General features: G+C 58.7%; 2 protein-coding genes and 1 non-coding gene across 7 annotated transcripts; 2 read left to right on the top strand and 1 right to left on the bottom strand.

Annotated features, from left to right (window-relative positions):
* The first annotated feature begins 21 nt into the window (after window positions 1-21).
* BUD23 (BUD23 rRNA methyltransferase and ribosome maturation factor) lies at window positions 22-10,769 on the top strand. Of its 3 annotated transcripts, XM_075564860.1 has the most exons (12): window positions 22-172; window positions 263-300; window positions 2,422-2,517; window positions 2,611-2,693; window positions 2,780-2,876; window positions 3,280-3,376; window positions 3,747-3,797; window positions 4,653-4,738; window positions 4,921-4,966; window positions 5,161-5,219; window positions 8,641-8,733; window positions 8,848-10,766. In XM_075564860.1, exons 1-12 carry the CDS (start codon window positions 125-127, stop codon window positions 8,900-8,902), a joined length of 849 nt encoding a protein of 282 aa, XP_075420975.1. In that variant the 5' UTR covers window positions 22-124; the 3' UTR covers window positions 8,903-10,766. The 3 variants fall into 3 exon arrangements, 2 of the variants coding, with proteins under 2 accessions (XP_075420975.1, XP_075420976.1); XR_012787273.1 differs by lacking the exon at window positions 8,848-10,766 and having other exon boundaries at window positions 5,161-5,311; XM_075564861.1 differs by lacking the exons at window positions 22-172; window positions 263-300 and adding an exon at window positions 402-525 and having other exon boundaries at window positions 8,848-10,769.
* Window positions 8,256-8,385, top strand: LOC142423709 (small Cajal body-specific RNA 20). The gene has a single exon (XR_012779310.1).
* STX1A (syntaxin 1A) lies at window positions 9,862-25,929 on the bottom strand. 3 transcript variants are annotated; one of them, XM_075564863.1, is made up of 10 exons: window positions 25,860-25,929; window positions 17,666-17,743; window positions 17,061-17,160; window positions 14,472-14,546; window positions 13,886-13,959; window positions 13,687-13,795; window positions 13,517-13,590; window positions 12,590-12,727; window positions 11,135-11,245; window positions 9,862-10,933 (listed from the first exon to the last, which is right to left on the bottom strand). In XM_075564863.1, exons 1-10 carry the CDS (start codon window positions 25,887-25,889, stop codon window positions 10,856-10,858), a joined length of 867 nt encoding a protein of 288 aa, XP_075420978.1. In that variant the 5' UTR covers window positions 25,890-25,929; the 3' UTR covers window positions 9,862-10,855. The 3 variants fall into 3 exon arrangements, with proteins under 3 accessions (XP_075420978.1, XP_075420979.1, XP_075420977.1); XM_075564864.1 differs by having other exon boundaries at window positions 9,862-11,199; XM_075564862.1 differs by lacking the exon at window positions 9,862-10,933 and having other exon boundaries at window positions 11,037-11,296.

Here is a 25,929-nt window from a genome sequence, read left to right as displayed (position 1 = left end):
AATCGCGAAGAGAAGGCGGACGGAAGGGGCGGGGCGTGCGTCCTAGGAGGCGGGCGCCGGGCCGCTCGCCGCACAGCCGGGCTTCCGGTGACGTCAGGACACGGCGTGCTGTGGAGATCCAGGCATGGCTGGCCGCGGACGGAGGCCGGAGCACGGGGGGCCCCCGGAGCTGGTGAGGCCGCGCCCACCCCTCTCTTCTTTCGCCGGAATCCAGCGCTCCGAGTCCTCGCGTAACACTTCGTTCTCCCTTTTACCCCCACAGTTTTACAACGAGGACGAAGCCCGGAAATACGTTCGCAAGTGAGGAGAGCCCGCAGCTAGAGAGCGCGAGACGTCGCGTGGGGGGCCGGGGGTCGCGGGGCGGCCGGGGGTCAGAACGGCAGATTCCGAGGTCCCGGTTGCGGGCGGTGCTGAGAACGCTGGTCGAATTTAGCGGGGCTCCGGAGAGGGGAGGGACGGGAATCGATCCCTTTCTCCCACGGGCAAAGACAACTTGAAGGACATCCCCGAGTCTCCTGGGCCTCGGTGAGCACGGCATGGAAATGGGGTGACCATTCCTACTCCTGTAAGCGGCTTTCTAAACAAGTAACGCAATGCCGCGTTTGTCCGCGTGTGGCAAAGTGGGCCTCGCAGGCTGGGAAGGGGTCAAGTACGCGAGGGGGGAGAATATTCTTAACAGTGCTAATCGAGGGCTGCTAATATGATGTGCGACCCCGGGAGCCCTGGTGGCGTTGAGGACTAGCTGCTACTCTCAAGGTCCGCGGTTCAAGCCCACTCGCCACTCAGTAGGAGAAAATTGAGGCTGGAAAGAGTTAAAAGCCTTGGAAACCCAAAGGGGCAATTGTACCGGGCCTCGTTGGGCTACTGTGAGTCAGAATGGACGCTGCTAGTGAGTGTTTTTGTTTTCTTTTTTTTAAGCTATGGGCTAATTTCATGACAACCCCATGTGGTACATGAGAGGGCTTCGAGAGGCCTTCAAAAGGCTCCAGGAAAGTGGGCTTGACACTTAAAGATAAATGGAATTTTCCCATGAACTTTTTTGTGACACCTCACCCCCACCCCTCGAATTGCACATGGAATAATTAACTTTTGGACAATTACAAAGTCACTTAGCAAGGGGCTCTAGAACAGGATTTCCAAGCCTTCCCTTCCCAATATGGTGCAGAAAAGTCTACCCATTTTATCCCCTCTGTTGAAATTAAACCCCCCAAATCAAACTCCCCTTCATGGCATTGACTTCAACTCAGCGGCCATAGGGTAGAGCAGGCCTGTCACAGTGGGTTCTTGAAACAAAATCTTTACGGGAATGCAGAGCCTCATTGTTCTTCCTCTGACGCTGGTGGTTTTGAACCTCTGGCTTTGCTGGTTAGCAGCTCAGTGTTTAACTCAGTTTGCCATCGGGCCTCTTCCTGTTTAAATTTGATCAAGAAAAAATTTTAAAAGTGAATCCAGTCGTCGTGTATCATATGTGAGTTTTTCCCTATCTCTGTTGAGTATATGGCATTTTGGTAACTGTTCTCTGGGATTCTTAACCTTGATTTTGAGAAAGCCAATACAATCCGACCTCTGCCCAGTCAGGTGACCATCTGTCAGATTCTGAAAGGGGACGAATTGGAATTACTTGATAGGAAGAAGACAGAATATTTTGCTGACATTTTTTTGTGACTTACTTTGTGTTCAAGTAATATTTTGGACCCAGTGGGCTAAGTGAAATGTAAATGTTAATTTTAATTCACTATTAAGTATGATTAGGTTAAGTCAATGAACCTTTTTTCAAATTTAAGAATCTTTTTCTTCAAACGATGTGTGTCAACTTTTTTTGACTTTTGTTAGATTTTCATAGACAGCACTGTTTTTGTTGTGTCGAAGTCGTGCTGAGCCCTACATGTGAGGGCACTGGCCCTGGTGGTGCAGTGGTCAAGCGCCTGGCTGCTACCTGAAAGGTTGCTGGTCCGGATCCACCCAGTGGGCTCTCAGGTGAAAGACCTGACATTCTATTCCTGTCAAGAATATAGCCTAGGGACCCTACAGGCCAGTTTTCTGTCCTAAAGGGTCATTAAGAGTCAGCCGACTCTAGTGTGCAGAGATTGGTGGATGCCAAGGAGAGGAGGCCATTGTCAAGTAACAGGCGCACCAAAGTCTGGTAGAGCTGCAGATCCCCAATGTGGGCCATGAGTTTGCACCTTGTCCATCCACTTTGCAACTGGCATGGTAATCATTTGTGTTACAACCAAATAACAGGTGTGTGAACTTGGGGTCGCTTTTGAGTTTGTTGAGCCCAGATTAGAAGTCCCAAGTGAAGGGACCAGGAAAGGGTCTCTCAGGATGATTGGCCTGTTGGGTTTTGGGGGGAGTCTGGGTGGGAAGTAGCTGTGTGAAGCTCCTTCGCCCACCCCCACCCCTGTGCTAAATCCATCCCAGCTCCCGGATGATTGACATCCAGACTAAGATGGCTGGCCGGGCCCTGGAGCTGCTCTCACTGCCTGAGGACCAGCCCTGCTACCTTCTGGATATTGGGTGAGGTCTGGGGGCTGACTCAGCTGGGCCAGGGGTCAGGCAGGTGGTGGCCACTACACCCTGCTGAGTCCCTGTTGGGGTTGTTTCTTTCAGCTGCGGCTCTGGACTAAGTGGGGACTTTATCTCGGATGAGGGACACTATTGGGTGGGCCTGGACATCAGCACCGCCATGCTGAGTGAGTGCCTTCCAGGGGGCGTTGGACTGGGCTACCTTCAGGAGTCCGCTTGCCAGCTGTACCTTGACACCTCTTATTCAATGCAGATGCGGCCTTGGACCGAGACACAGAGGGAGACCTGCTTCTTGGGGACATGGGTCAGGGTATCCCCTTCAGACCAGGTTCCTTTGATGGCTGTATCAGGTGAGAGTCTTCACTTCCAGCTCTTTGGTCCTTCAGGTCAGGTTTTGTACACCGAGGCGTGACTACCTAGCACGGCCTAGTGTGTTTGAAAAGCATTTGTCCTCCCCAGTGAGGGTTTTGCACTGTCACGTTCAGGCTCTACAGATAGATATTCTTTGTCTGCTCTGGTGGCGTGGGGGTACGTGCTGGGCTGCTACTGGGAGGTCAGTCCTCTGCCTGAGAAACAGGAGGCTTTCTGCTCACAAGAGTTACAGTTGTGGAAACCCTCCAGGGCAGTTCTGCCCGTCCTTTCGGGTCTGTGTTTGGGGCTGCCCCAGCAGCCAGGGATATGTGGGGGCGGGGCCTCGGGGGGCTGGGGAAGCGTGTGTGTGGCCTTGTCCTTGACTGGGTCCTTTCCTTCTAGCATCTCTGCGGTGCAGTGGCTCTGCAGTGCCAACAAGAAGTCCGACAACCCCGCCAAGCGCCTCTACTGCTTTTTTTCCTCTCTCTATTCCGTCCTGGTGAGTCTGTGGCCTCCTCCCCACCTGGCCTGGCTGCAGGCTTGGGACGTAGGAGAGATGTCCCATGGGAAGGCCGTTGAGATGGGTCCTCTTCAGGTCAAACTTCATGTGGAGTCACAATTCCTGTATTCATTGTTGTAGAAATGGCATGGCGGGGCCCAGCTGATGGCCGCTTCCAATTCCATAAAGTGGGAAGAAGGTCAAGATCAATATTCTAGGGCCTATTTCCATGTGAGAGAGGTGGGGAGACGGGGAAGGGGAGGCAGACACTGGAAGTGCAGACAGTGATTGGTGATCTTGGGAAGAGAGGTGTCTGTCTTCAGGTCCTGGCCCTGAGGGACAGGGATAGGCAGTACTGCTTCTCTTACAGGCCCGGGGCTCCCGTGCTGCCCTGCAGCTCTACCCGGAGAACTCGGAGCAGGTGAGCCCCAACTTCCGGAGGTGATCACAGGAGGCCCAGAGATGGGAGGGGGTGTAGAGTGATTTTGTGGCCCTGCTCCTTCCCTATTGGTCCTCCTGCTGTGGGGAGGGAGGGGCAGTTCCCTGTGCTGATGGGGGAGAGGGGCAAATGGACCCCTGAGAAAAGGGCCTTGTGGCCCATGGTAACCCATTTTTGGACTGGTGTCCCTTGAGGAAAGGAGCCCTGGTGACACTGCCATGGAAGTCGGTGGTTCAAACCCACCAGCTGCTCTGCAGGAGAAAGGTGGGCTGTCTGTACCCATAGGACTTACAGCCTAGGACACCTTCCATCCAGTCACTGAGCTAGAATTAACTTGATGGCAGTGGGTTTGGGGTTTTTTTGAAGTGTGGGCGTAGGAGGGTCCTACAAGGTGTACAGGTGGCACAAAGGATAGTGCTGGTTGCCATGACTAGGGAGGAGGGGCTAGGGTGTGGGCCATCCAAGTGGTCTGTTCTGTGAAGTGTGATGGATGAGAAAGTGCAGACTCAAAAGACAAGTGGCCTGTAACGACCAGTAATGTTCTAGTGTCCCAACTCCAGCTGCCGTCACTTGTAGAGTCTCTCCCTGAACTTAAAAGGATTCCAACTGTTGATTCCTTGGATTAGAGAGCGACAATGAAGCGGACTGGGGCTTTACCTGTGCTTTCCTCGGCCTGGCTGTTGAGGCCTCCAGAGTGGCTTGGTCTGTTGACCAGACCCTCTGTCCTCCCAGGCCAGGTTCCGCCTGCGAACGGGCCAGTTGCTTCCCGCTTGAGTGGAGGCGAAGCTGTCTGAGGTTTGTCCTCCCCCATCTGACACCCTGTTTGTCTCCTTGCAGTTGGAGCTGATCACGACCCAGGCCACCAAGGCTGGCTTCACAGGGGGCGTTGTGGTAGACTACCCCAACAGCGCCAAAGCCAAGAAGTGAGGCTGGGGCCTAGGCTGGCTGGTGGGGGGGGGGGGGGGCAGGAATCATGGGGCTAGAGGCTACTGCTGAGTGGCCCCAGGAAAGGGGCTGGGCTGGGTCATCGGGACACTTTGGGGTTGGGTTCTTGTTTGTGGGAGTGAGGTGGGCAGGACTTCACTGGCCTCTTTGCTTCTTCTAGGTTCTACCTTTGTCTTTTTTCTGGGCCTTCGAGCATGCTGCCACAGGTGAGGGGTCTGGGTGGTGTCTGGAGTCCAGATTGGGGGCTTAGTCTGAGGGTCATGCTGGGAGATTACTGCAATCGTGCCTGAGCCCTCTGCTCTCCGGGTCTTGGGGTGGAGTTGGGCCCTGGTCCTGCCCTTCCGGGGCAGGTAAGTGGAGCAGCCTCTGGAAGGATCTAAGGGCACTTTGGTTCTTGTAGGGACTGAGTGGCCAGGAAGATGAAGTCGCAAACAGGCAGTCCATGTTCACCAACGAGAGGTAAAGCCCTTGCTTGGCAGCTGGGGTCACTGCAGCCAGGTCTGTTTCTGGGGCAGAGGAGGCTGGCGCTGGCAGGGCTGCTTCAGCACAAGGTATGTGGGTTTCTGTGCCACACGATGCCTGGTGGTACTAGAACTAGAGTCCTTTCCTTTTGGACTGTGCCTGGTGCAGCCTCAGGCCAGGCCCTTCTCGGGGCTGTAGGTGATCAGGAAGCCTGGCACCAGTCGTCCTGCCCCGTGTGACAGGCTGTCCTTCATTCTATCCTCTGCTGTATCCCCATCTTGGCGTTCCTTGTCAAGCCCATCAGCACGCAAACACACTGCCGCTTCTCTTGATTTTAGACCCCAGCTTCACCCACCTACCACGTCGTCTATTACTGCTTTTTGCAGCTGCCGTCCTTGGTCCTGCTGTGGCTCCCTCCCCCTCGTCTTCTTCCCCTGTGCACAGCACCCTTGCCACAGTCACCAGCAGCCTCTTTCTGGCCAAATCTGCTTGTCTCAGTCTATCTCTCAAGTGGCCCACAACTCCCTTCCTGTACTTTACCTTCAGGCTCTCCTCCCTCACCCCATCCCCACCCTCCACCTGACTGTTTCCTCCTAGGGCTGTTCCTTCCCCACCTGCTCTGTGAAGAACGCCCCACCCCCACTTGCCATCCATTCACCATCCACTGTCCGTACACTGGCTTTCCCAAGAGCGTCTCTGCGTCTCTCCAGAGCTTCCTCCCTGTTCTTCACTGACTCCATCCTCCCTGTCCTGTCTTCCATCTCATATCCCGAGTCTAGTTGTGGTCCTTTCCCCGCTTCACGTAGCTCACGTTGGTCACTTGGGGTCCCTCGCCTTTCCCTGTTTCAGCCTTGGCATCTTGCCAACTCACTCTTCTGCACAGCTGCAAGACTTCTCTCTCCTGTTCTTACGAAGTCTGATTCGGTCAAAGCACCCATCTTCTGGGAGGAGCCCTGTGACGGGGAGTGGGTTACCCATTGGACCACCAGCTGCACCTCGAGAGAAAGGGTGGGGCTTTCTAGTCCCGTCAAGAGGGATCGTCTCGGAACCCCTCGCGCAGGTCGGCTGTCCTAGGAGCCAGCCTGTGGCATGGTTGCTGAGCCCGCATCGACTTCTCGGCAGTGAGCTAGAGCCCTGTGCTTTCCTGGTTTTCTCAGCACCTGTAACCGCTCCGAACCACGCTTCTCCACTTACTTGGTTTTCCTCTCTGTCCCCAACTGGGACACGCTCTTGGGGCCATCCACAGTCATGCCTGTAATAGGATCCGCACACAAGGTCGGAAAGATGGAAACGATGTAATTCAGATGGCCCTGAGCGAAAGCTGAAAGTGGACCAGGCAGAGGTGGCATGAATCTTGCAGGGTTCCCAGTGGTGAAAGTCCCAGCCTGTGCCTTTTGTCCTCTGCAGGTTTGAGCTGGCTAGTCCCTGAGAATCCTTGGTGGTGCAGTGGTTAAGCATCAGCTGCCACACCAGTCAGTGGCTGCAGGAGGGATCCCTGGCGGTGGGCTGACAGGACAGCTCCAGAGACCAAGCGGGTCGGTGCTACTCTGTCGTTTATCTGAGTCGAAATCTCTACTTGAGGGGCCCCTAATAGTGACGCCATCACTCCCCGGTCCTCCAAGGGCATTAGCTCTCCCAGTCCATTTCCTGTGGGTAGCTCTGTACTGTTTCTAGATGTCTCTCCCCGGGGCCTATCACCTGCTGCCCCTTGCTTCCCAGAGAGCAGTCCTCTCTTTGCACAGAGGCAATACAAGGTGCTTACCCTCCCTCGGGCACCCTAGGGTCCCTCCTACCCTCACACTGGCGCCGGCAGACGGCATGGCCGGGTGAGTTTTAGAACCTGGGAGCATATGTTCTTCACTTAAGACCACCGCTGGGCGTAGCAGTGAGGAACATGGAGACCCTCTGGGAGGGCTCAGTCGCCACCCAGCAACTCCTGACCTCCTGTCCGCTTTTCAAGGCCTCAGATTGTAAGGGGGGAGGAAGCCCATTGCTGGAAAGGACCGGCGGTTCTTTCAAGTAAACAAGCAGGTTTTATAAAGGTTTCAAACCTGACCTTGGTTTGTCTCCACTTTTGGGGGGGCACATCTAGGTGGCTGTTGTCTTTGGATTTTTTAATCTCGGTCATCCGGCCTTCAGCCTCCTACTCCTCGAAACTTCTGGAAAGTCCACTCTCCCTAGTCCTCCAATCCAAAGACCTGCCATTTGGCCTCCCTGGTTCAGGCTCTGCGGGGGACAGAGGATGGACCTCAGTGTTCCCAGGCACCTCCTCTCTCCTGCTGCTCATTTCCCCTCCTTCCTGCTCTTGGGCTCACATCACTGACAGGCCCCCTCCTCCCCCAGTTTCTTGGATGAATACTCAGGTTGCACTCCAGCCTTGCCTTTTACCTCTGCTTGCTTGCTTCCTATCTGGCTGAGTCTGTTCCAGTGGTATTTGCTGGCTGGTGGGGCCCCCACCACTTCTTGGGGCAGCTTCCAGGGTCTTCTGGGTTACCCCAGCACTCTTCTCTCTGGGCCTGTTATGAGTCCCCTTGTTCCTTGCTTAAGCTGGAACCTCTTGTTGCCCCACTAGAGTCAAAATCACATTGTGTCCTTCCTTAGGCACAACTGACTCCCTGCCTTGTCCCCAGGACCAGCAGGCCCCTTGCTGGACTAATGCCCTCTGAGAACGGGCCTGACCCCCACTCTGGCCTTAGCCCTGCTACTTTCTGTGCCCAGGACTCCCTGAGCATGCCGTCCCTCCCAGAACTCATTTTTTTTGTGTGGCTCCTGCTGGGAACAGCCTTCCTCACTTTAACTCAATTGGCTCCTTAGCCGCCGATTCCCCCGCCTCCTCCAGCTGCTCTGTCCCCCAGCATTCAATTGGACTAGCGAGAGGGCACCCTCCCAATACTCGGCTGGGACTCTTCAAGCCAGTTGGGGGGTGCCCAGGGCCAAGACTCCTGGCAAGCAGCCCTTGATGTTGTCACCTAATGCTGGAAATAGTCGCTGCCAGATGGGATGTGGTGTGGGGACCTCAGTGCCCCAGCCCTAGGCCTCTCCTCCTTATGGCTTTGGGGGTCTCTTTCCCCTTTGGCCAGAAGAGGCGGCCCAGATGAGCCTGGAGGGTCACCGTCGGGGCCGCACTGAGTGAGGCGGCTTCGTTTTCCTGCCTCAGACAGTCGCCATCAGGGAACCCTGACGTGCTCGGCACCGGGCAGGCAGTGTGGCCCTACAGGCCAAGGTCCAGTGGCTTTCCTGGGCCACTTCCTTGCCCACTGGGGACACCCCAGGTGACACCTGCTGCCTGTTGCTTTGGCCCCAGCAGCTGTCACAGTGAAGGCGGGGTGTCCAGCGGGAGCTTTTCTGACTGAAGAGAAGCGGTGGGGTGGAGGCCACTTATGGAGCGCAGCCATGGCACCAGGTGTCTCCCACACAGGGTCACCGCGCGCAGGTCTTTGAAGCGAGGGTTGGTGAAGAACACCCGGGACTGGGTGCTGGAGAAGAAGGAGCGCCGAAGGCGGCAGGGCAAGTGAGTACCTGTAGGGGGGTGGAAACATGATGTGGCTGCACAGGGTGCCCTGTCAGCTGTAGCCCCCAAGGCCCTTTGTGCCTTTTTTCTGAGACTCTCCTATTGTTCTCCTAGGGAGGTACGGCCCGACACCCAGTACACCGGCCGCAAGCGCAAGCCCCGTTTCTGAGCCAAGCGCTGTCGCCTCAACACAGTCACTGTCACCGGGGTGACCTCACCATCCCGTTCCACTGGCCTCTGGGAAGCTTGTTCCACCGAAGTACCGACTTCATCAGTTGATAGAGTAGTGTTGTAAAAAGTTGTAAAGTTTTTTTTAAAGTTGTAAAGTTTTCAAACTTCTTTTCAAGAAAGGGTTCTGTGAACATCTTATTTTGTTCTACAAGCAATAAGCCACATTCTGTGGGGCTCTTCAGCAGTTCCGGCTCGGCAGGCCCCCACAAGCTCTCTGCGTTCCCGGTGGTGGGGCTGACTCAGCAGGCAGAGTGCGTCTGAAGGACTTGAAGGTTTGGAAGCATTCGGATTTGTGAGGTGCACAGCAGGGCGGCATGTAGCTGAGAGGGAGGAGGGGTGGTGGTCAGGCTTCAGTGTAGCAGAGATAGATGCCCAGCACTGAGGCCTCTCTGTCAGGCTCGGGGTCTCTGGTCGGATGGGACTGCCTAGCACTCAGGGCGGGCCTTGCAGTGAGCTCTGCGGGGTGTTGTGTGTTTGTGGGGGGGGGGCGTCTTGCTGGCTGAGAGGAGCTCTCGTGTTTGCTTGAGATGCTAGGGAAAGGGGCCATGCTAGACAGACCTGGCCCCAAGTTGACATGGGCCCCAAAGCAGGATGAAGGGCTGGTGTTGCCTGGCAAGGGCTTCCCGCCCATCCCTCAAGAAGCCAAAGGTCAAAGGGGAGACCTTGGAGGCCATGGTGGGGACTACTCATTGATGAGAATCGAATTGTTGAATAAAAATGGACTCAGTAAGCCGTCACTCCATAATTTCCAGAGTGGGCCGGAGTGGGGGACTCGGAGGTTACCAGCATGAGCTGGTAGAGGGGGTGCTCACCTGAACCCCTTCCCCTTATCACCACACACCTGCCCTTCCCCAGGTTGTGACAGGCTGACATGAAGGAGCCCAGAGCAGAGTCCAATACAGATACAAATGTTTATTCTACATAAAAATGTCACAAAATGGGCAGCTGGTTGTACCAAGACCTTTGGTGAGGGAGAGGGGCCGCTGTGGAAGAAGGCAACACGGACAGGGGTCAAGGCAGGAGTGAAGCCGAGGGAGGGCCTGGCAGGCGGGCCACCCCCTGCGTGCGTGCGTGCGTGCACATGCGCACTCCTTGCCTGTCGGGGAAGGGGCTGGGAGTCAGGGCAGCCATTTCTGGCTGGAAAAAAGCCACAGGATGGGGGAAGAGGGGGTTCCTCCCTGGCTGGCTACAGAATACTGACACCCACATGGCACACGATGGGACAGCAAGGATAAGTGACTGCAGGCCCAACGTGACCACCCCTGGCTTCCCAGCACAACGGAGCAGACACCACTATGCCACACATGCAACATGGCTCCAGGGCCTGAGCCTCCCTGCCAAGGTCAGTGGCTGGGCCGACTCTTCCCAAGACCTGGGTTGGGGCCAGGGGTGTGCATGAGGCTTTGCCCCCAGGCAGGGGAAGGAATTAAGCAGGACATGGGTAGAAGCCGTGGTACCTCAGCCCCCCCGGCAGTGGTCAGCTATCAAAGGCTCAGAGCTGGGCTGTCTCTCCCCTAACCTGAAAAGCAGCACCTTATGGCCAGCTTGTCCCTTTCCCTCCAAGGACTCGGCTTGGGGGAGGGGGCCAGGGGAACAGCTGGAGCGGCCAGAGGACAGGGGAGCTGGGCATGGCAGTTGAGGCCAGACTGGTCTCGAGAGAGAAACCCAGGGTCCACAGAGGGCAGGCCCTGTCGCCCTGACCCTGTCCCCAGCCTGGTTGCCCCTGCCTCTTCTGTACAGACACAGTCACAAGATCATGCACACGACACGGCTCGGGACAGGGCAGAAGGCCGGCCCCAGCAGGGGGGTGCAGGTGCTCCGAGCCAGAGATGGGGGGGTGGGGAGGGAGGCTCCTGGTGGACTGTTGGCAGGACGTGGCAGTGGGTAGTTTCTATCCAAAGATGCCCCCAAAGGTGGAGGCGATGACGATGCCTAGGACCACGCAGCAGACGATGATCATGATCTTCTTCTGCAGAGAACCGGGCAGGGGAGGCTCAGACGGGGCCTGAGAGGAGGCAGCCTAGAACTGTCTGGGGCACGGCTTACAAGGAACAAGGGAGGCAGAGGTGAAGGCTCTGGTGGGGGCTTGGGGATGAAGGTCCAAAGGCAGAGTGGGGAGGGCTGGGGGGGAGGGGCTTGGGGCCTGGCTGCTAGGGAAGGGTCCACTGACCCGGCGGGCCTTGCTCTGGTACTTGACGGCCTTTTTGGTATCGGACACAGCCCTCTCCACGTAGTCTACCGCGTGTTCCACGTTGTACTCGATCCTGTCAATCATTTCCCCCTGCGGCCAGGGGACCCAGGGCCCGCCTCAGGAGCAGGTCTCCAGGAAAACCTTGAGTTGTGGAGGAGAGGGTGGGGAGGGTGGTGGTGAGTGCATGGGGGTCTTCTCACCTGTGCCCCTCAGATCATGCTCCTGGACAGGGTTCAGAGGGCACCTCAGGCTCGAAGCATAGCTTCCCTCTCTCTCAACAGGACAGTCACAGGCCAACTGGCCATGCAGGCTCAGTCCCAGGGTTGGGGGCCATGCAGAGACCCCTGTAGGGTGCCAGGCAGAGAAGGGCAGGGGCAGGTGGGCTAGAGTCACCCTGGCCTGGCCAGAGTTCAGGGTGACTATGCTGAGCATCCCTCCATCCTCCAGGGCAGATGGCTTCTGTTTCCACAGCCTGCGACCTTTAGCCTTGGACGAGCTATCTCCTTGTGTCCTCCATGCCCCCATCCGATTTGATTCTGTCCAGCCCAGCCCAGCGTAGCCCAATGGGTCCTGCAGTCTGGTCCCGTGCTGCCCCCCAGAGGCCACATGGTGACACTGCTCTGACAACTTCTTGACAAATGCCTGTGCTCTCCAAGTCCACCGATACCACTGCTGTTCATGTCCTGGTGGTCTCCCCAAGGCCAACCTACTCACCGACTCAGGTCACATCATCCCCACACTTTACACCCTCCAACCCACAAGAGAATCCCAAAATACTCCCCCCCCCCCACTGCCTGCCCCATCTACCTCATCACCCCCTCTCCTTCCACCTCTGTGCCCTGACCTCACAGACTGCTTGGTCCTCAGATAAGCTCTGGTCGCTCTGCCTAGGGCCAGCTCTTCACTCTTCCCCCAGCCTCAGTTCAGATGTCACCTCCTCAGAGACCACCCCATCTAAAGTGCCTGTCGCTGGTCACTCCATCTGTCCCTGGACCACAGCAGCAGCATCTCCAACGACCTACCAACTCTAGACATGAGGACCAAGAAACATAAGCCTTCCCCCGGCGACTCGGGAGAGAACCCCTGCTCTAAGGCACTGTCAATTCTGGGATCCCCGGCTCCACTAGAGTACTCCAGGCATAACACTCATCCATCCAAATCATAGTCAGAAAAAGATGCAGCGGGCACTAGACAGGGCCTGGGGGAGGGCCACGCAGAGCCATGCAGTGCTGGGACCTGGCAGGTGAGCATGCAGGGTGGGGGTAGTCAAGGCAGGTCTGCAGGCAGGCAGGGGCTGTAGGCTGTTGGTCGGTTACCTGCAGACTTGGTCCCTCCCAGGTCAGAGCAGCGTGTGGGGCAAAAGGAGCAGGGCTCAATGCGGGCCCGGGGGGCGCTGGGGGCCGGGGTGTGGTGGGGTGGGGCCTGGGAGCATACCTGGCTCTCCACCAGCATGGCCATGTCCACAAACATGTCGTGCAGTTCTCGGATGCTGGTCTCTAGCTTGATGATCTCACTGTGCCGCGTCTCGATCTCGCTCAGCGCCTGCTTGGAGATGCTGGAGTCCATGATAATCTAGAGGGCGTGTCAGTGGGTTGAGACCTGTGGTCGGGGCCTGGGGGTAGGGACCAGGGCTAGGGGAGGCAGAAGGCCAGCAGGGGAGAAGCTAGCATGGGCAGGGGCCTGAGCAGAATCGTCCAGCCAAAGGCCACTTCCCCCTTTCCACCTGGCCTCCAAATTTCCTAAACTGCAAGGTTGGGCTAAGGAGCCCAGGCGGAGTCGTGGTGATGCCCTGGGCTGTGATCCGCAGGGTCAGCAGTTTGAAACCACCAGCCCGCTCATTGGGAGGAAGACGGGGCTTTCTACTCCTGTAAAGAGTTACAGTCCAGGAAACTCACAGGGACAGTTGTTTCCTGCCCTACTGCTTCCCTATGAGTCGCCATTGACGAGATGGCAGTGCGTTGGCTTGAAGGAAGGGCTGACGTTGCTGCCCACCTGTGCTTGCCTCGTCGTGGCACCTGGTTCCACAGGTGACTGGCTGTTCCCCTGTCCCCATAGACCCGAAGTTTCACCCTCCTCCAATCCTGAAATTAACTGTCCACGGTCTCCTCTCATCCTGGCCCTCTGTACCCACACTCATGGGCCCAGCAGAGGACCAGGCTCTACCGTGCCCTTCAGGCTGGTGGGAGGGGCCAGCAGGGCCATGGTCCAATGAGAAGGCAGAAGGCCTGTGCCAACATTGGTGTCACTGCAGCCTGGCTCCCCTCCCCCGGGGGAGGGGGCCTCAGTGCACACACCTGCCCGGAGGTGGCAGGTGACTGATCCCTGCCGGGCTCGTGGCCAGTGGCAGGGGTCCAGACTCACCCCTGAGGCAAAGATGGCTGGGTTCCCGCTCTCTAGCATGTCCTCCAGCTCCTCACTGGTGGTGGTCCGGCCAGCTGCAAGGAAGGGTCCGTCACCTGAGCCTGGTGCTCCCTGGTCCACAGGCCGGCGGCCCCGCCCCGCCCATCCCACCGGGCCCGCCCCCTTCCTACTGATCTCCAGCTGCCTCTGGATGCGGCCCTTGCAGCGCTCGCGATAGTCAGACTGCGTGGCGTTGTACTCGGACATGACCTCCACAAACTTCCGGGACAGTGTGGAGTGCTGGGGGCACGACACGGGGGGTTGTGGTCAGACCTGGCCAGCAGGCAGTTGGGCTCCGGAGGCCCCGCCCCCAGGGGTCCCGGCGTGCACCTGCGTCTTCCGGATCCTCAGGTCGGCGGACGAGCGGTTCAGACCCTCCTCCTGTTCGATGCTCTGCTCGATGCCTGCGCCAGCAGAGGGGGGGCTGGGCCACGGCCGTGCCACCACCCCCCGCCCCTCGAGCGGGTGATGGGGTCACCCCGGGCACACGCCCCTGTGTGTGTGAGCCCCTACAGTGGGCTCAGCCCATCCTGTGCCTCTGGTCACTCTCTGCCCTAACCAGGGGACAGTTCCCAAGTGGGGAGGGCCAGGGGGCCTCCCCTGCAGAACATGGCACTTTGCCTGGATGTGCCTGGGTGCTCAAACCGTATGGGCAGGCTTCTAGAGCGCACAGGCAGGCTGGCCCACTCCACAACCTGGGGCACAAACCCAGCTCGGCCCGCGCCTGCCCACAGGCTGGTGGGGGAGAACAGGAGGGTGAGGGGGCTTGGAAAAGGGTGTGGAAATGGGGTGAAAATCTCTCAGAACATCCCCACACATGCTTAGAAGCCCCCTCGTATGATAGCACCGCCTGGCCCTTGGGCTTACAGGAAGTGGGCCTGCAGTGTCCCTGCGACCCCCAACAGCCCAGACTCACTCTTCAACTTGGAACGGACTTTGTTTGCCGTCTTCTTAATGTCCACCATGAGTTCTTCCAGCTCCTCCTTGGTCTCTGGAGCGGTGGGGGGTGGGGGAGAGGGGGCAGGGTCGACACCGGGTTCCCCTACCACCTGGTGTGAAAGCCCCACCCAGGGGTGCACCCCGATTTCCCAGGCTAAGGCTCCAGCTGCCCCTCCACCCTGGGCCAGGGTCCACCCCCACAGCAGCAGCCTCACCCACTCCCTCCCCTGCTGGCTCCCCCACCTGCAGTAACAGACGGGCCTGACTTTAAGGCAGGAATAATTGCGGAGCAGCTGGGGATGCTGGAGTGGGCCAGTGCACACTTGGCACTTGCCTGAGGTGGGGGTGGGAGGGCGCGGGCTCACCTAGCCAGCTCACCTGGTGCCTCGGCAGGTGGAGCATCTCACCAGATTGGGGGGGGGGTCAGGTGCCTCCCCTGAGCCCGCATTCCCAGGGTCAGAGAACCCCAATCCTCTGAGTGCTGCTGCCCTGGGGGTCCCCCCACCGCTGCCCCTGCCCTCCCCCCTGGGTGCCTAGCTCTGTGGGGGCCAGTGGCTCAGTGCCCAGTGGATGGAAGGGGGCAGGGACACCTGGCCTTGATGGGAGCTGAAGGGGACAAGGGTGAGGGCACCGGGTTTCTGGTCCTTGTTCCAGATGGCACCATTGCCCTCAAACAAGCTGGGGGCACCTGGCCTGGCCCATCCTTCCAGAGGGGCTGGCTGGCAAAGTGGGGCAAGCTGGCTGTTCTTCAGTGCGGCGGGCATATCCCTGCCCCCTCCCCTCCCAGGGTCTGGGGTGAGCTCCTGGTCATCCTCATGCCAACTCTTGGCCTGCTTGCATCTCGGTGGTTGGCCCCCATTAAGGAGTGGGGGGCAGTGAAGATGGGGGCCCCCTTCCAAATGGAATGTTTGAGGGGGGTTTGGGGGCTCCAAGGAGCGGAGGAGGGTGCCTCATTTGGAGAAACAAAGGGAAACTCGGTTACCAGCTGCTCGGATGCCTCAGCCTCTTTTACTGGTACCCAAAATAGACCAGCCCAACGGCAGCCCCCAGAGGAGGCAGAGCCAGCCTTGGTCCGGGAGAGCCCCTCTCTACCGCTCCCTGCCACCCGCCTGTCAGTCAGCTCTGCCTCTGCCCTAGAGCTCCCTGTGGCAGTGACTGGCAGTGACCCTCTGTGGAGCAAGTCCTGACTGCCCAGCTCTGGGCAAGTGATGCTGGACCGGCCCCTTCACTGGACACCCCAGGGGAGAAGTGTGAAGCAGGCCCTCCCTGCTATGGATGCTCCAGTCCCCTCTGAGGCAAGCCCACAGGGACACACCAGGCCACGGCTGGCTGTGCCACCTGCCCAGCCCTGGGGAGTGGCAGTCTCACACCTGCACTCTGACCCTGCCTCAGGCAGGCCCTCTCCTCCTCACCCCTCCCAGGACCTGGTACTGGGCTCCAGGGGGTCCCTTGGGCATCACCTCAGAGCCTGGGAAGAGTCTTTCTGGATTCCTGAGACTCCCAGGGGCCTAGGGGTCGGGGAGTCATGGAGGAGGCAGGGTTAGAGGCGAGGATCAACCCCCACCCTGAGCTCTGGCAAGGAACAGCGTTGGGGGGCAGGAAATGGGGTCCCAGGTCCTCCCTCTAGAACACCTGTGTGGTCCCCATCGGGCCCCACACACTAAACCAAAACCAAACCCACTGCGGTCGGTCCGAGTCCAAGTCACAGTGACCCCACCTCACGGGACAGAGCAGAGTTCCCCAGGCTGTAAGTCATGGGAACAGACAGCCTCATCCGGCCTGCCCCCCGCCCCCAGTGGCTGAAAACCAAACTACTGCAATTGAGTGCTCCCAGTGACCCCAGGGTGCAGGGTAGAACTGCCCCTGTGGGTTTCTGAGACCGGAACAGTTTCCGGGAGTAGAAAGCCCATCTTTCTCTTCCCGTGACGATCAGGTTTGAACCGCTGAGCTTTCAGTTCGCAGCCCAGTGCTTAGCCTGAGGCACCACCAGAGTCCTTCCCCATAGAGGGTGCCTTTTCAAAAAGCTGGAGAGGCAGGAACCTGACCCGGGGGTGGGAGGTGGCTGAGCCTCCCAGGAGCCAGTTTCTGTCTCACGGATTAAGGATGAGCTGCCCCGCTCCCTGCCCCCACGGTGCTGTCAGCCTGGCCCTTGTTGGTGTGGTCATCAACAACTCAACAGGAATGGTGACAGCCAGGCCAGGAGGACCTGTCTGGGGACAGAGTGGAACCCGGACACACCCCAGTGCCCTGAATACCCTGCACGAGGTGCCCAGAGCCCTGAGATTGCCCCGCTCCGGAGTGCCAAGGTGGCCAGGTGCCAGGGCTGCAGGCTCCTTCCGGAAGCTCTGCTTGCCTAGCTGGCCGGCCCTCCCACAGCGCTGACGCCTCAGAGCCGCCATCTGCTCCCCGGGGAGGCGAGGGAGAGGGAGGGGCCATGTGGAGATACTGCCAGCCGCCTGGGCCACCCTCCTTCCTCCCAGACTGCAGCTGGTCAGCCCCACCCTCACCTAAGTGCCCCAGTGGCCCTGGGCACTGGGAGCTGGGCTTCTCCCCTGCACCCACTTACTCTCGTCTGGGTTAGGGGAGGCCAGGATAGCGCTGTGCTTCCGCTTCACCTCCTCCACATTCTCCGAGATCTTGTCAATGAAGCCCCGGATCTCCTCCACCTGGGGGGGCGGAGGGGGGGCGCACAGCCAGTGGTCAGGAGGGGCACTGGGAGAGGCCAAGCTGCAGGGGAGGCTGCCCCACGCACCCTCTGGGAAGCAGGGGAGGTGTAGAGGGGAATTCCGATCCTCTGAACTCAGTGTCCAAAGATAAAAACTGAAAACCAAACTCCCTGCCACAGAGTGGACTCTGCAGGACAGGGTAGAACAGGCCCTGCGGGTGTCTGAGATGGTCCCTGTGGATGGGAGTAGAAAGCCTCATCTTTCTCCGGAGGTGTGGAGGGGCAACTAGAGGTTTCGAACCACTGATCCTGTGGTTAGCGGTCCAATGTGTAACCATTCCACCACTGGGGCTCTTGGAGCTGGGTCTCTTCGCCCTCAAAGTGGGCTCATTCGCCTGTACCCACCCCCTGGGCTGCTGAGCCTGGGGTCCACCTGCTATCAGAGACCTGACCTGAGGCTGGCTCTCAGGTGGCCAGTGTGGATGGAGGGCTGGTCTGACTCCCACCTGTTCGAAAAACTCGTCCATGAAGCGGTCTCGGTCCACGGTGACGGTGACATCGTCGTCATCATCGCTGTCTTTGGCCTGCACAGGGGGTGGGCGTGAGTGGACCTCTGGGGCTCGCTACACCCGAGCAGAGGCACAGTGACATGGGGTGTGGTCACACACAGGCAGGATGCAGCTCCAGACCCCAACCCTTCCCCACTCCTGCAGCCTCCAGCAGGGCCGGGCCAGGCCAACGGTGCCCCAGCTCCAGGCTCCTGGCCTCCACCCGAGGAGCCTCTTCTGCCCCCCAGCCTGGAATGTCTTCCCCCAACCACTGCCTCTGCCCCACAGGACCAGGGAGTCTCCTGTCTGAGCTTGATGGGGGCCCTCCATCATTCCAGGGTGAAGCTGGGGCTCTCTCCGACTGGGCACGCTGACCTGGGGCTTGGTGCCCTTGGCCTGCAGACCATGAACCTGCCATTGCCCAAGGGTTGGGGGTATGTCCTGAGCAGAGTCTGCACCTCTAGTCCCTTGCTCCCCCAAGCCTTGCTGGAGACGGTAGGCGCTGAGCCAGGCCCCGCAGGTCTGGGTAGGATAGAGTTCTTGCTAGGAGGCCTCTGCCACCACCGCTTCTGCCCCACTGTCCACAGGCCCTTGGGCCTGCTCCTGCTCAGTTCTCTGTCAACCTCTGTCTCTGCTCCTCCTGTCCAGTCTTGTGGTATAGTGGTTTACACGTGGGGCTTCTAACCACAAGGCCAGCACTTCCTCCTCTCGAGCAGGACAGGTAATGACAGTTCTGACTGCCTGGCTGGCGTTGACACACACACACACCATCCATCCATCCATCCATCCATCCATCCATCCCCTATCTACTCACCTCTCTCTCCTGTCAAGGCTGAGGGCTGAGGGAGGGGAGGGCGGGCAAGTAGGAACTGAGGGGCCACTGCCATTGACAGCAGAGCGGCTTCCCTCCCAGTCCCTGTCTGCTCGTCTAGGAAATGGGCACAGGGACGCCTGGCTGCGGGGAGGGGAACACAGCATTTTCTGGGTCGCCGGAACCCTGCCAAAATGGGGGGTAGAGAGCTGTGGAGGCGGTGGAGGGGGGGACTCTCATCAACAGATCACACACACCCCTCCCCAGCGCTAAATAAATCTTCACTCCCACTCCTCACAAGAGCCTGTGCCCACCCCCACGCCCCACTGTCGACCCCCCCCCCATATAGGCTCTGGAAGCTGCTTCACCTGTAGCTGTGCCAGGCCCCTGTACTGGGTCGAGGGGCACCCTGGAGAAACTAAGGCAGCATGTGCCCTCAGGAGCACCTTTCCCCAGGGGTCTCCCCCTCGCCTCAACCTTCCGAGTCCTGAATCCTGGTCTCTGCTCTCCTGGTGCCGGGGGTCACAGTGAAAGATGCCCTGTCCAGCTCCCTTTCCTCAAGGTCAGGATGTGGCTGGCTCAGATGAAAGACAAAGACACCTGAATCCCATTAACAGGAGTCACTGCCAGTCCCTGCCAGTCCTGAGAAGCCTCTTGGGGTCACCTCAAGCCCCAGCCTGCCCCACTGTGAAATGAGGTAGGATCTCCTCAAGGTAGCCAGATCACTGAAGGTTGCACTGGGTGCTTCTTATAGGAGAGGGTGGGCAGGGTCTGGGGTACCTCTCCTCTTTCTTCCCCAGAGGAACTGGTGGATTTGAACTGCCGACTTCACAGGTCCAATCAAACATCTAACGCACAACGCCATTGGGGCTCCTTCCCCGAAAGCAAAGCCAAGCAGCCACCCTGTGGAGCATTTCTGAGACTGGATCTTTCTGTGAGCAGACAGCCTCGTCTTCCTCCCTGGGGCCAACTGGTGGGTTTGAACTGCTGACCTGCAAGTAAGCAGCCCAGCGCCTAACCCACAGGGCCACCACGGTTCCTTTCAGATCCTTAACTGCAGGGACCCTTCACTGTAGCCTCTGAGTTTGCCCACAGGAAGCATACCAGGACAAGTTGAGAAGTATCCCTACAAAATCAAAGAAACCTTTTTTCAACAAAACTGTCAGCTAGCCCCAGACCCCAAAGCCAACCAGAGTGCTTTGGGTCTGACCACGCAGCCTTGGACAAACCTGTTGTGGATCTACACAAAACCTAGAGGGGAGATGCTTTCTCCGATCCCCCACCTCCCCACATCTTCTTCCTCAGGGCCTCCTTCCCTCCACCCCCTACCCCAGCCTGATGCCACATTGCACCAGCCCCCCACCATCTCCCTGACCCCACAACCCGCTGCCCATCCACCCTGCTTGTCCCTCTGTCCAGAAAGCCGATTCCCTGAAGTGGGCATCCCCTCATTTCTGAATGCCACCTGCTGCTGGAGGACCCCCCAGCTACTCCCCAAGTCAGCAGCTGATGACCCCAGCACCTTCACACGGAAGGCATTCCTGTTGGAGCCTGACCAACAGGCCCTGCTGTCCCCCAGGCCTTGGCTCCCAGCCTGTACTGGCCACCTGGTGCCCAGCTTTCCAGGGCAGCTCTGCCTTGCTGGGCACCCCTGAGGCTAGAAAATCCTTTTTGTTGGTGGCTTGGCCATGGGCTTAGGCACCGGATGGTACCCTCTCTCCCCGGCTGGCATCCCTGTCGGAGCCTTAAAACAGCACCCCCAGCCTCCCTGGCTTATCGTCTGAGGACCGGCCTTCTCTCCCCTTCAGCTCTCTCCTGCCACCCCTCCCACTGCCCTTGGGTCCATTCTGACTCATAGGACAGAGCACAACTGTCCCCTAGGGTTTCCATGGATGTAAATCTAGCCCTTGCAACCTTGGGAGCCGACCTCTCCACCTTGAACTTAGCTGAACCATCAGACACCCCGCTCCCCCAGGCCACTGTTTAACTGATCTTTTCTTTTTTAAAAAAATAAGTCATTGAGGGCTCTTACAACTCTTATAACGATCCACACACCAATTGTATCAAGCACATTTGTACATAAGTTGCCATCAATTTCAAAACATTTTCTTTCTGATCTTTTTTTATTAATTTTTTTATGAAGGCACCTGGATGAGCTTAGAGGAACCTCAGTGGCGTAGTGGTTACAAATTGGACCTGCCAAGTCAGCAGTTCAAAACCACCAGGAGCTTTGAGGAGAAAGACGAGGCTTTCTGCTCCCATAAAGCGTGACGGGCTTGACAACCCGCAGGGGCAGTTCTGTCCCATCCTATAAGGTCGCTGTGAGTCCCATCGACTCGATGGCAGTGAGTTTGGTTTTGGTTGACGAGATGAAGACTGGTGTCAATACTGAGAGAACTTGTCCCTAGCCATCCACTGATCACATACAGGTTTAAACATATTTCGTCGAGGATAAACCTGTGCATGTAGGAAGTGGACCTGCCATAGCAACACATCTTGACTTACCCTTATTAAACAGAATCTGCTGAAGACTTCAGTCTGAGTAGTTTCCAGGAGCTGACCCATCCCCTCCCTCTTTCTTCGTGGTTTGCCTCTATTAATATAGCCCGTGACCACCTAAAGCAATCATGAAGCACTTCCTGCTAGAGGAAGCCCTAGCCCTTCCCCATGACCACGTCTCCTGTGAGAATTGGATGGTCGCTGCCACCTCAGCCAGCCACATCCAGGCCCTGAGGCTCTTGTTCAGAGAAAGGTGTTCTGTCTTCGTCGGTTCTTAGCGGGCACCTTAGAAAGGATCCAGATGCAAGATGCCACGTCTCCCCCTCCCCCTTCCCCTAACCAAGCACACTCCCAACCAAAGAGAAACTGGTGACACCGTCAGTCTGGCGAGTGGCCTTCCGGGGGCCCGGTCTGGCCACTGAGCCTGGTACGTGTCACCCGTGAAGAGGGAACAGTACCGGCTAAGTGGCGAGGGCCCCAGCTCTCTGAAATGGATGTGGGGACAAGGGTGGCTTCAAGGGTGGCTTCAAGGGTGACACCTGCCCATCCAAATCAAGCTCTATCTTTCTCCCTCGCTCCCACCGGCTCTGAACCCCCAGCCCTCTGTGGCAGCCTGGAGCCCCTTAAGCCAGAATCTGGGGCTCCACTCTTTTTGCCCCCTTCTCTCACATCCAGCCAGCGTCTAAGGAGCTGCTTTTTCTTCCCAATTTGGTGGGTCTCAATCCTGGCGGGGGAGGGGAGGCTTGTCTCAGCCACTGAGGGGGAGGGGGGTTGGTTTGTGCCCAAACACCAAAACACAAAAACTCTTGGGGCGGAATACGAATGAATGGGAATGGTGTGAGCGTGAACATGTGTGTAAGTTTCTTCAAAGGCCTCAGTGTGTGTGTGTGTGTGTGTGTGTGTGTGTGTGTGTGTGTGTCTGTGCGCGTGCATGCGTGCGTGTGAGCTGTCTATCCCCTCCCCTCCCCAGCCTGCTCAGTCGATCAGGGATGGGAATCCGGGTGGCTGTATCCTTCCGGTAGAAGACCCTGCTAGACCCTCTGTGGATGGATGTGGCTAGGTGGTCTCTCTTGGCAGGGGCTCCGGGATTCCAGGACACCTTCCCAGTAGCTAGTCGGGGGCCTCCGAGGGGCAGGGTGGCCAGGAGCCTGCAGGCTGGTCTCTGGGGATGGCGGCTGGCCAGGAAGCAGGTGATTCACCCGGGTCCTCGAAGCCTGGCAGCGCAGGAGTGGCTGCTGCCTGCCTCCAGGCCTGGCTATTATTATTTTTTAATCCCTTCCTCTTCTTAATGACTACTCAAGGTCAATATCTCCAGTGCAGAGAGGCCCAGAGCTGAGTTGGGAGGTGGGGGGCAGGGGCGTGAGGCCATGCAGGGGCTCCTGGAAAAGAGGGGCCCTCTGGTCCCAGGCCCCACCCTCTGCCACCTCCGGCACCGCCGTCCCAGGTGGCCGCTCTCCTTAGCAGGGCCCCAGAGCAGCTCAGGCAGAGGCCGGCTTTGCTTGCGGAGGCTCCGTGTCGTGTCACCGGGGGGAGGCCTGGTCCTTTCTGGGGTTCCACAAGGGGCTGGACTAGGTGATCTCTGGGGGCCCCACCCCCACCGGAACAAGTGCCCACCCATGGTTTAGTCTGGGCAGGGCCAGAACGGAGGGAGGCAGGCCCGAGTGAGCCGGGCTGACACTCTCGCTCCTGTCATACTGGCTCCACGTGGGAGACCAGGAAATGGGCTTGCAGAGGCCACGGACCCACCCTTAGGTCCCTGGGTTTCCAGCATCCTGCTACCCCAGAGCAAGAGAGAAGGGGAATTTGTAGACAGGAAAAAAAAAGAGAGAGGTTGGCGGGTGCTCCCTGCGGGCTACCAAGCTGATCCTGGAGGTTCTGGTGAGGGGGCCTGTCAGGGGCTTCAGGAGGCCCGAGTCTGGCCCCCATTATTCTCCTGGGTCCTCCCCAGTTTTCTTCTCAGGGCACTGGGGGCCCCAGGTACTGTAGATACACATGCTCTGGGCCCTGGCGTGTGTGTGCGTGCATGCCTCGAGTGTGTATGAACTCCAGAGAAACCACGGGGGTCTGAGTTGAGAGAAAGGGGCAGCTGAATTCGAGGGGCACAGCTGCCAGGGGACACCCTTCTCAAGGTCTCCCTCGGGTCCCACCCAGGGCTGCCTTTCCCAGCTGAACCCCAGCAAGGACTTGTCCTTGCTGATCTATGAGGGCCTGTCCCCAGTGTGGGGGCTCCCATGCTGGCCTCCTGGGGACCCCGAGATCCCCACACCCTCTGGTCTGCAGAAGCGAGTCCTTGAGGTGGGGGGGGGGGAGGCGCCTGCAGCCGGCTGGAGCGCTGGGGAATGCGCCAGCTCCTTCCCCGAGTGTGACTTTTATAAATAAGCTCTCTTCGCCTTCCTTCCAAATGTGGTGGTGCTGGGTGGGGATGAGAAAGGAGGAGGAGGAGGAGGAGGGGAAGGAGGGGGAGGAGGAAGAGGAGGGAGGACAGGAGGGAGGGAGGGCAGGAGGGATGGGGTACACAGCAGATCCTAGCACCCCATCTGCCCAGGATGCCCCAGTCAATGGATTCCTGCAGGTCTGGGTCGCAGGGTTCTGATTACTGGGGTTCAAGGTTTCCCTCAAAGGTAGAGTCCATCAGGAGACCTGGGACCCACTCTTCTTCTCCCCAGATGCTGGGCTTGAGGGTTTCTGGTTTCTACTTCACAAACGGGAGGCTCGGGCCCAAGAGGGGAAGAGATTTGTGGGAATGATAGCCGCCTCCTTCAACCCCCTGTGCACAGCCCTGAGTACAGCCTCCAGGGTCTCCCAATTGCTTCTGATGATTCAGAGGGACCACCAGGCCACAGCCAAGACCAGTGCATGCTCACGTGCATGTGTGCTTGTGTGTACAGGGACACGTGAGCATGCAGCCAGGGGCACGGGTGTAGGGTGCATCCCCACACCTAGTGCAAAAAGGCCTGGGTTCCAGCTCCTCACAGCCCGGTCCCAACCAAGGCAGTCTGCCCATCTTCAGGGACTACAGAGAACCCCTTTCTGCCCCCCACTTCCGGCCACCCCTGTGACTCAGTTTCCCCCTTGGAAGTAGAGAATGAGAGGTAAATGAGCCAGAGGCCCTCCGTTGCATATAACACAGCCCACTGGTCCCCGCAAACCACCGTCCGACCAACCAGATCCCCAAACAACAGCCAATGACCACACCAGTCATTCATCAAGATACAGGCTTTCTGACTCAACCGACCACAAAGCACAGGAAAGTTGAGGGAAAGCACACGGGCTGGGGGTGGGGTGGGGGTGCTGTTTAGAGACTGTATACGACTTGAGGGGCTGTGTTCTTCCGCTGAAACCTCGAGGGGTTTGCCCCAGGTGCTGGGCCAGGAATCACACAGCCCTGAGGGGAGGGCGGGGGTGCCTTGCTGGAGAAGCAGGAGGGCAAGGGAGGAGGGCACACATCCAAGCCACCCAGGAAACAGGTCCAGTCAAATGGAGGAGACCTCGGCTCAAACTCAGGGGCCTCTGGGCAGAGGGGACCCACCATAGGCCTAGAGCCCGACGAGGGAATGAAAACCAAGGTTTCCAGCATCCAAAAGGGTGGGTGGGGGGCGTCAGGGGAGCAGTTGGTCTGAGGGTACCAGAGAACTGTGGGTGGGGTCTGTTAACAGAGGGGTGGAGGTAGAAGCTGACTGCCAGTCAACTTGGTACTTGGTCTACACTCTACAGCAGGGGTTCTCCACCTTCCTCATGCTGCCACCCTTTCATACAGTCCCTCATGTTGCTGTGACCCCCCAACCAGAACATTATTTTCATTATCGCTGTCATTTTGCTACTGTGATGAATTGGGCGACCCCTGTGAAAGGGTCATCCCATCCCCCCAAAGGGGTCGCGACCCACAGGTTGAGAACCACTGCTCTAGAATCTTGATTTCCATCTCACTGGAATACAGGTGCGCTTTGATTCCTTCACTGCCCCCCCACCCCCACCTAGTTAGGCATCCGTAAGGGCGGAGGTCAAGGGAAGAAACCTGAGGGGGTGGAGAGGCAGGGGCTAGGGGTCTCCGGGCTGGGCCTGGGTGGGCTCTGACCCAGAACCTTGGTGCCCCCTCCTACTCCCCTGAGACTCCGCCCCAGGAGTCACGCCCCAGGGGCCTCCGTGACTGGGGGAAAAACAGATGCTGGTCAGAGTCAGGCAGCTGAATCCTTTAAGGGCCAAGCAATGCGGGCACAGCCGCCTGGAAGCCAGGACGATGGGCGAGGGCGGGTCTGGCCCCTCTTGACCCGGGCAGGCAGGAAATTGGGACGCCACGGGGCGGCCAGCCACAGGTGGTGGGAGCCACAGGTGGTGGGGGCGGCGGGGCGCCTCAGGAGAAGCTGCAGGCGGTGGAGCCTGCCCCCACCTGAAGGCTCCGGTTCCACCCCGCCCGTGCCCACCCCGTTCCTGCTGCACCCTCTGCCCAGTCGGGAAAAGGGATCGGGGTGGGGATGGGGGTCATCGGACTCAGATGAGACCTGCTTTGTGGGTCAGGGAGCGGTCAGGTTTCCGTTCAGTTCTGCCACCGAACCCTAATAATCTCCGCCCCCCCAAAAAAAACAAACAACAGGGGACCCAAAAAGTTTATCCAGGACCCTGGAATCCCTCAACCAGCTTCCACAAGTCAGCAGGGTCGAGCTCCTGCGAGCCCGGGACCCCGAGGGGCTCGGAGGGGCGGGACCCCAGGGGTCGGGGTCCCCGGAGCCCCCCAGCGCCCCGCTCGGGACCTCGAGGGTCGCTGTCCTGACGGACGCCACCCCGGGGAGGAAGCCGCCCGCAGGCCCGACGCGGGCGGCGCGGAGCCGCACGGGCCGGACTCACCGTGCGGAGCTCCTGGGTTCGGTCCTTCATGCTCGCGGGAGTGGCGGAGGCGCCGGCTGCAGCCTGCGAG

Source organism: Tenrec ecaudatus, chromosome 12, assembly GCF_050624435.1.
Source record: "Tenrec ecaudatus isolate mTenEca1 chromosome 12, mTenEca1.hap1, whole genome shotgun sequence".
Taxonomy (NCBI): domain Eukaryota; kingdom Metazoa; phylum Chordata; class Mammalia; order Afrosoricida; family Tenrecidae; genus Tenrec; species Tenrec ecaudatus.
This window is presented reverse-complemented; position numbering and strand designations above follow the sequence as displayed.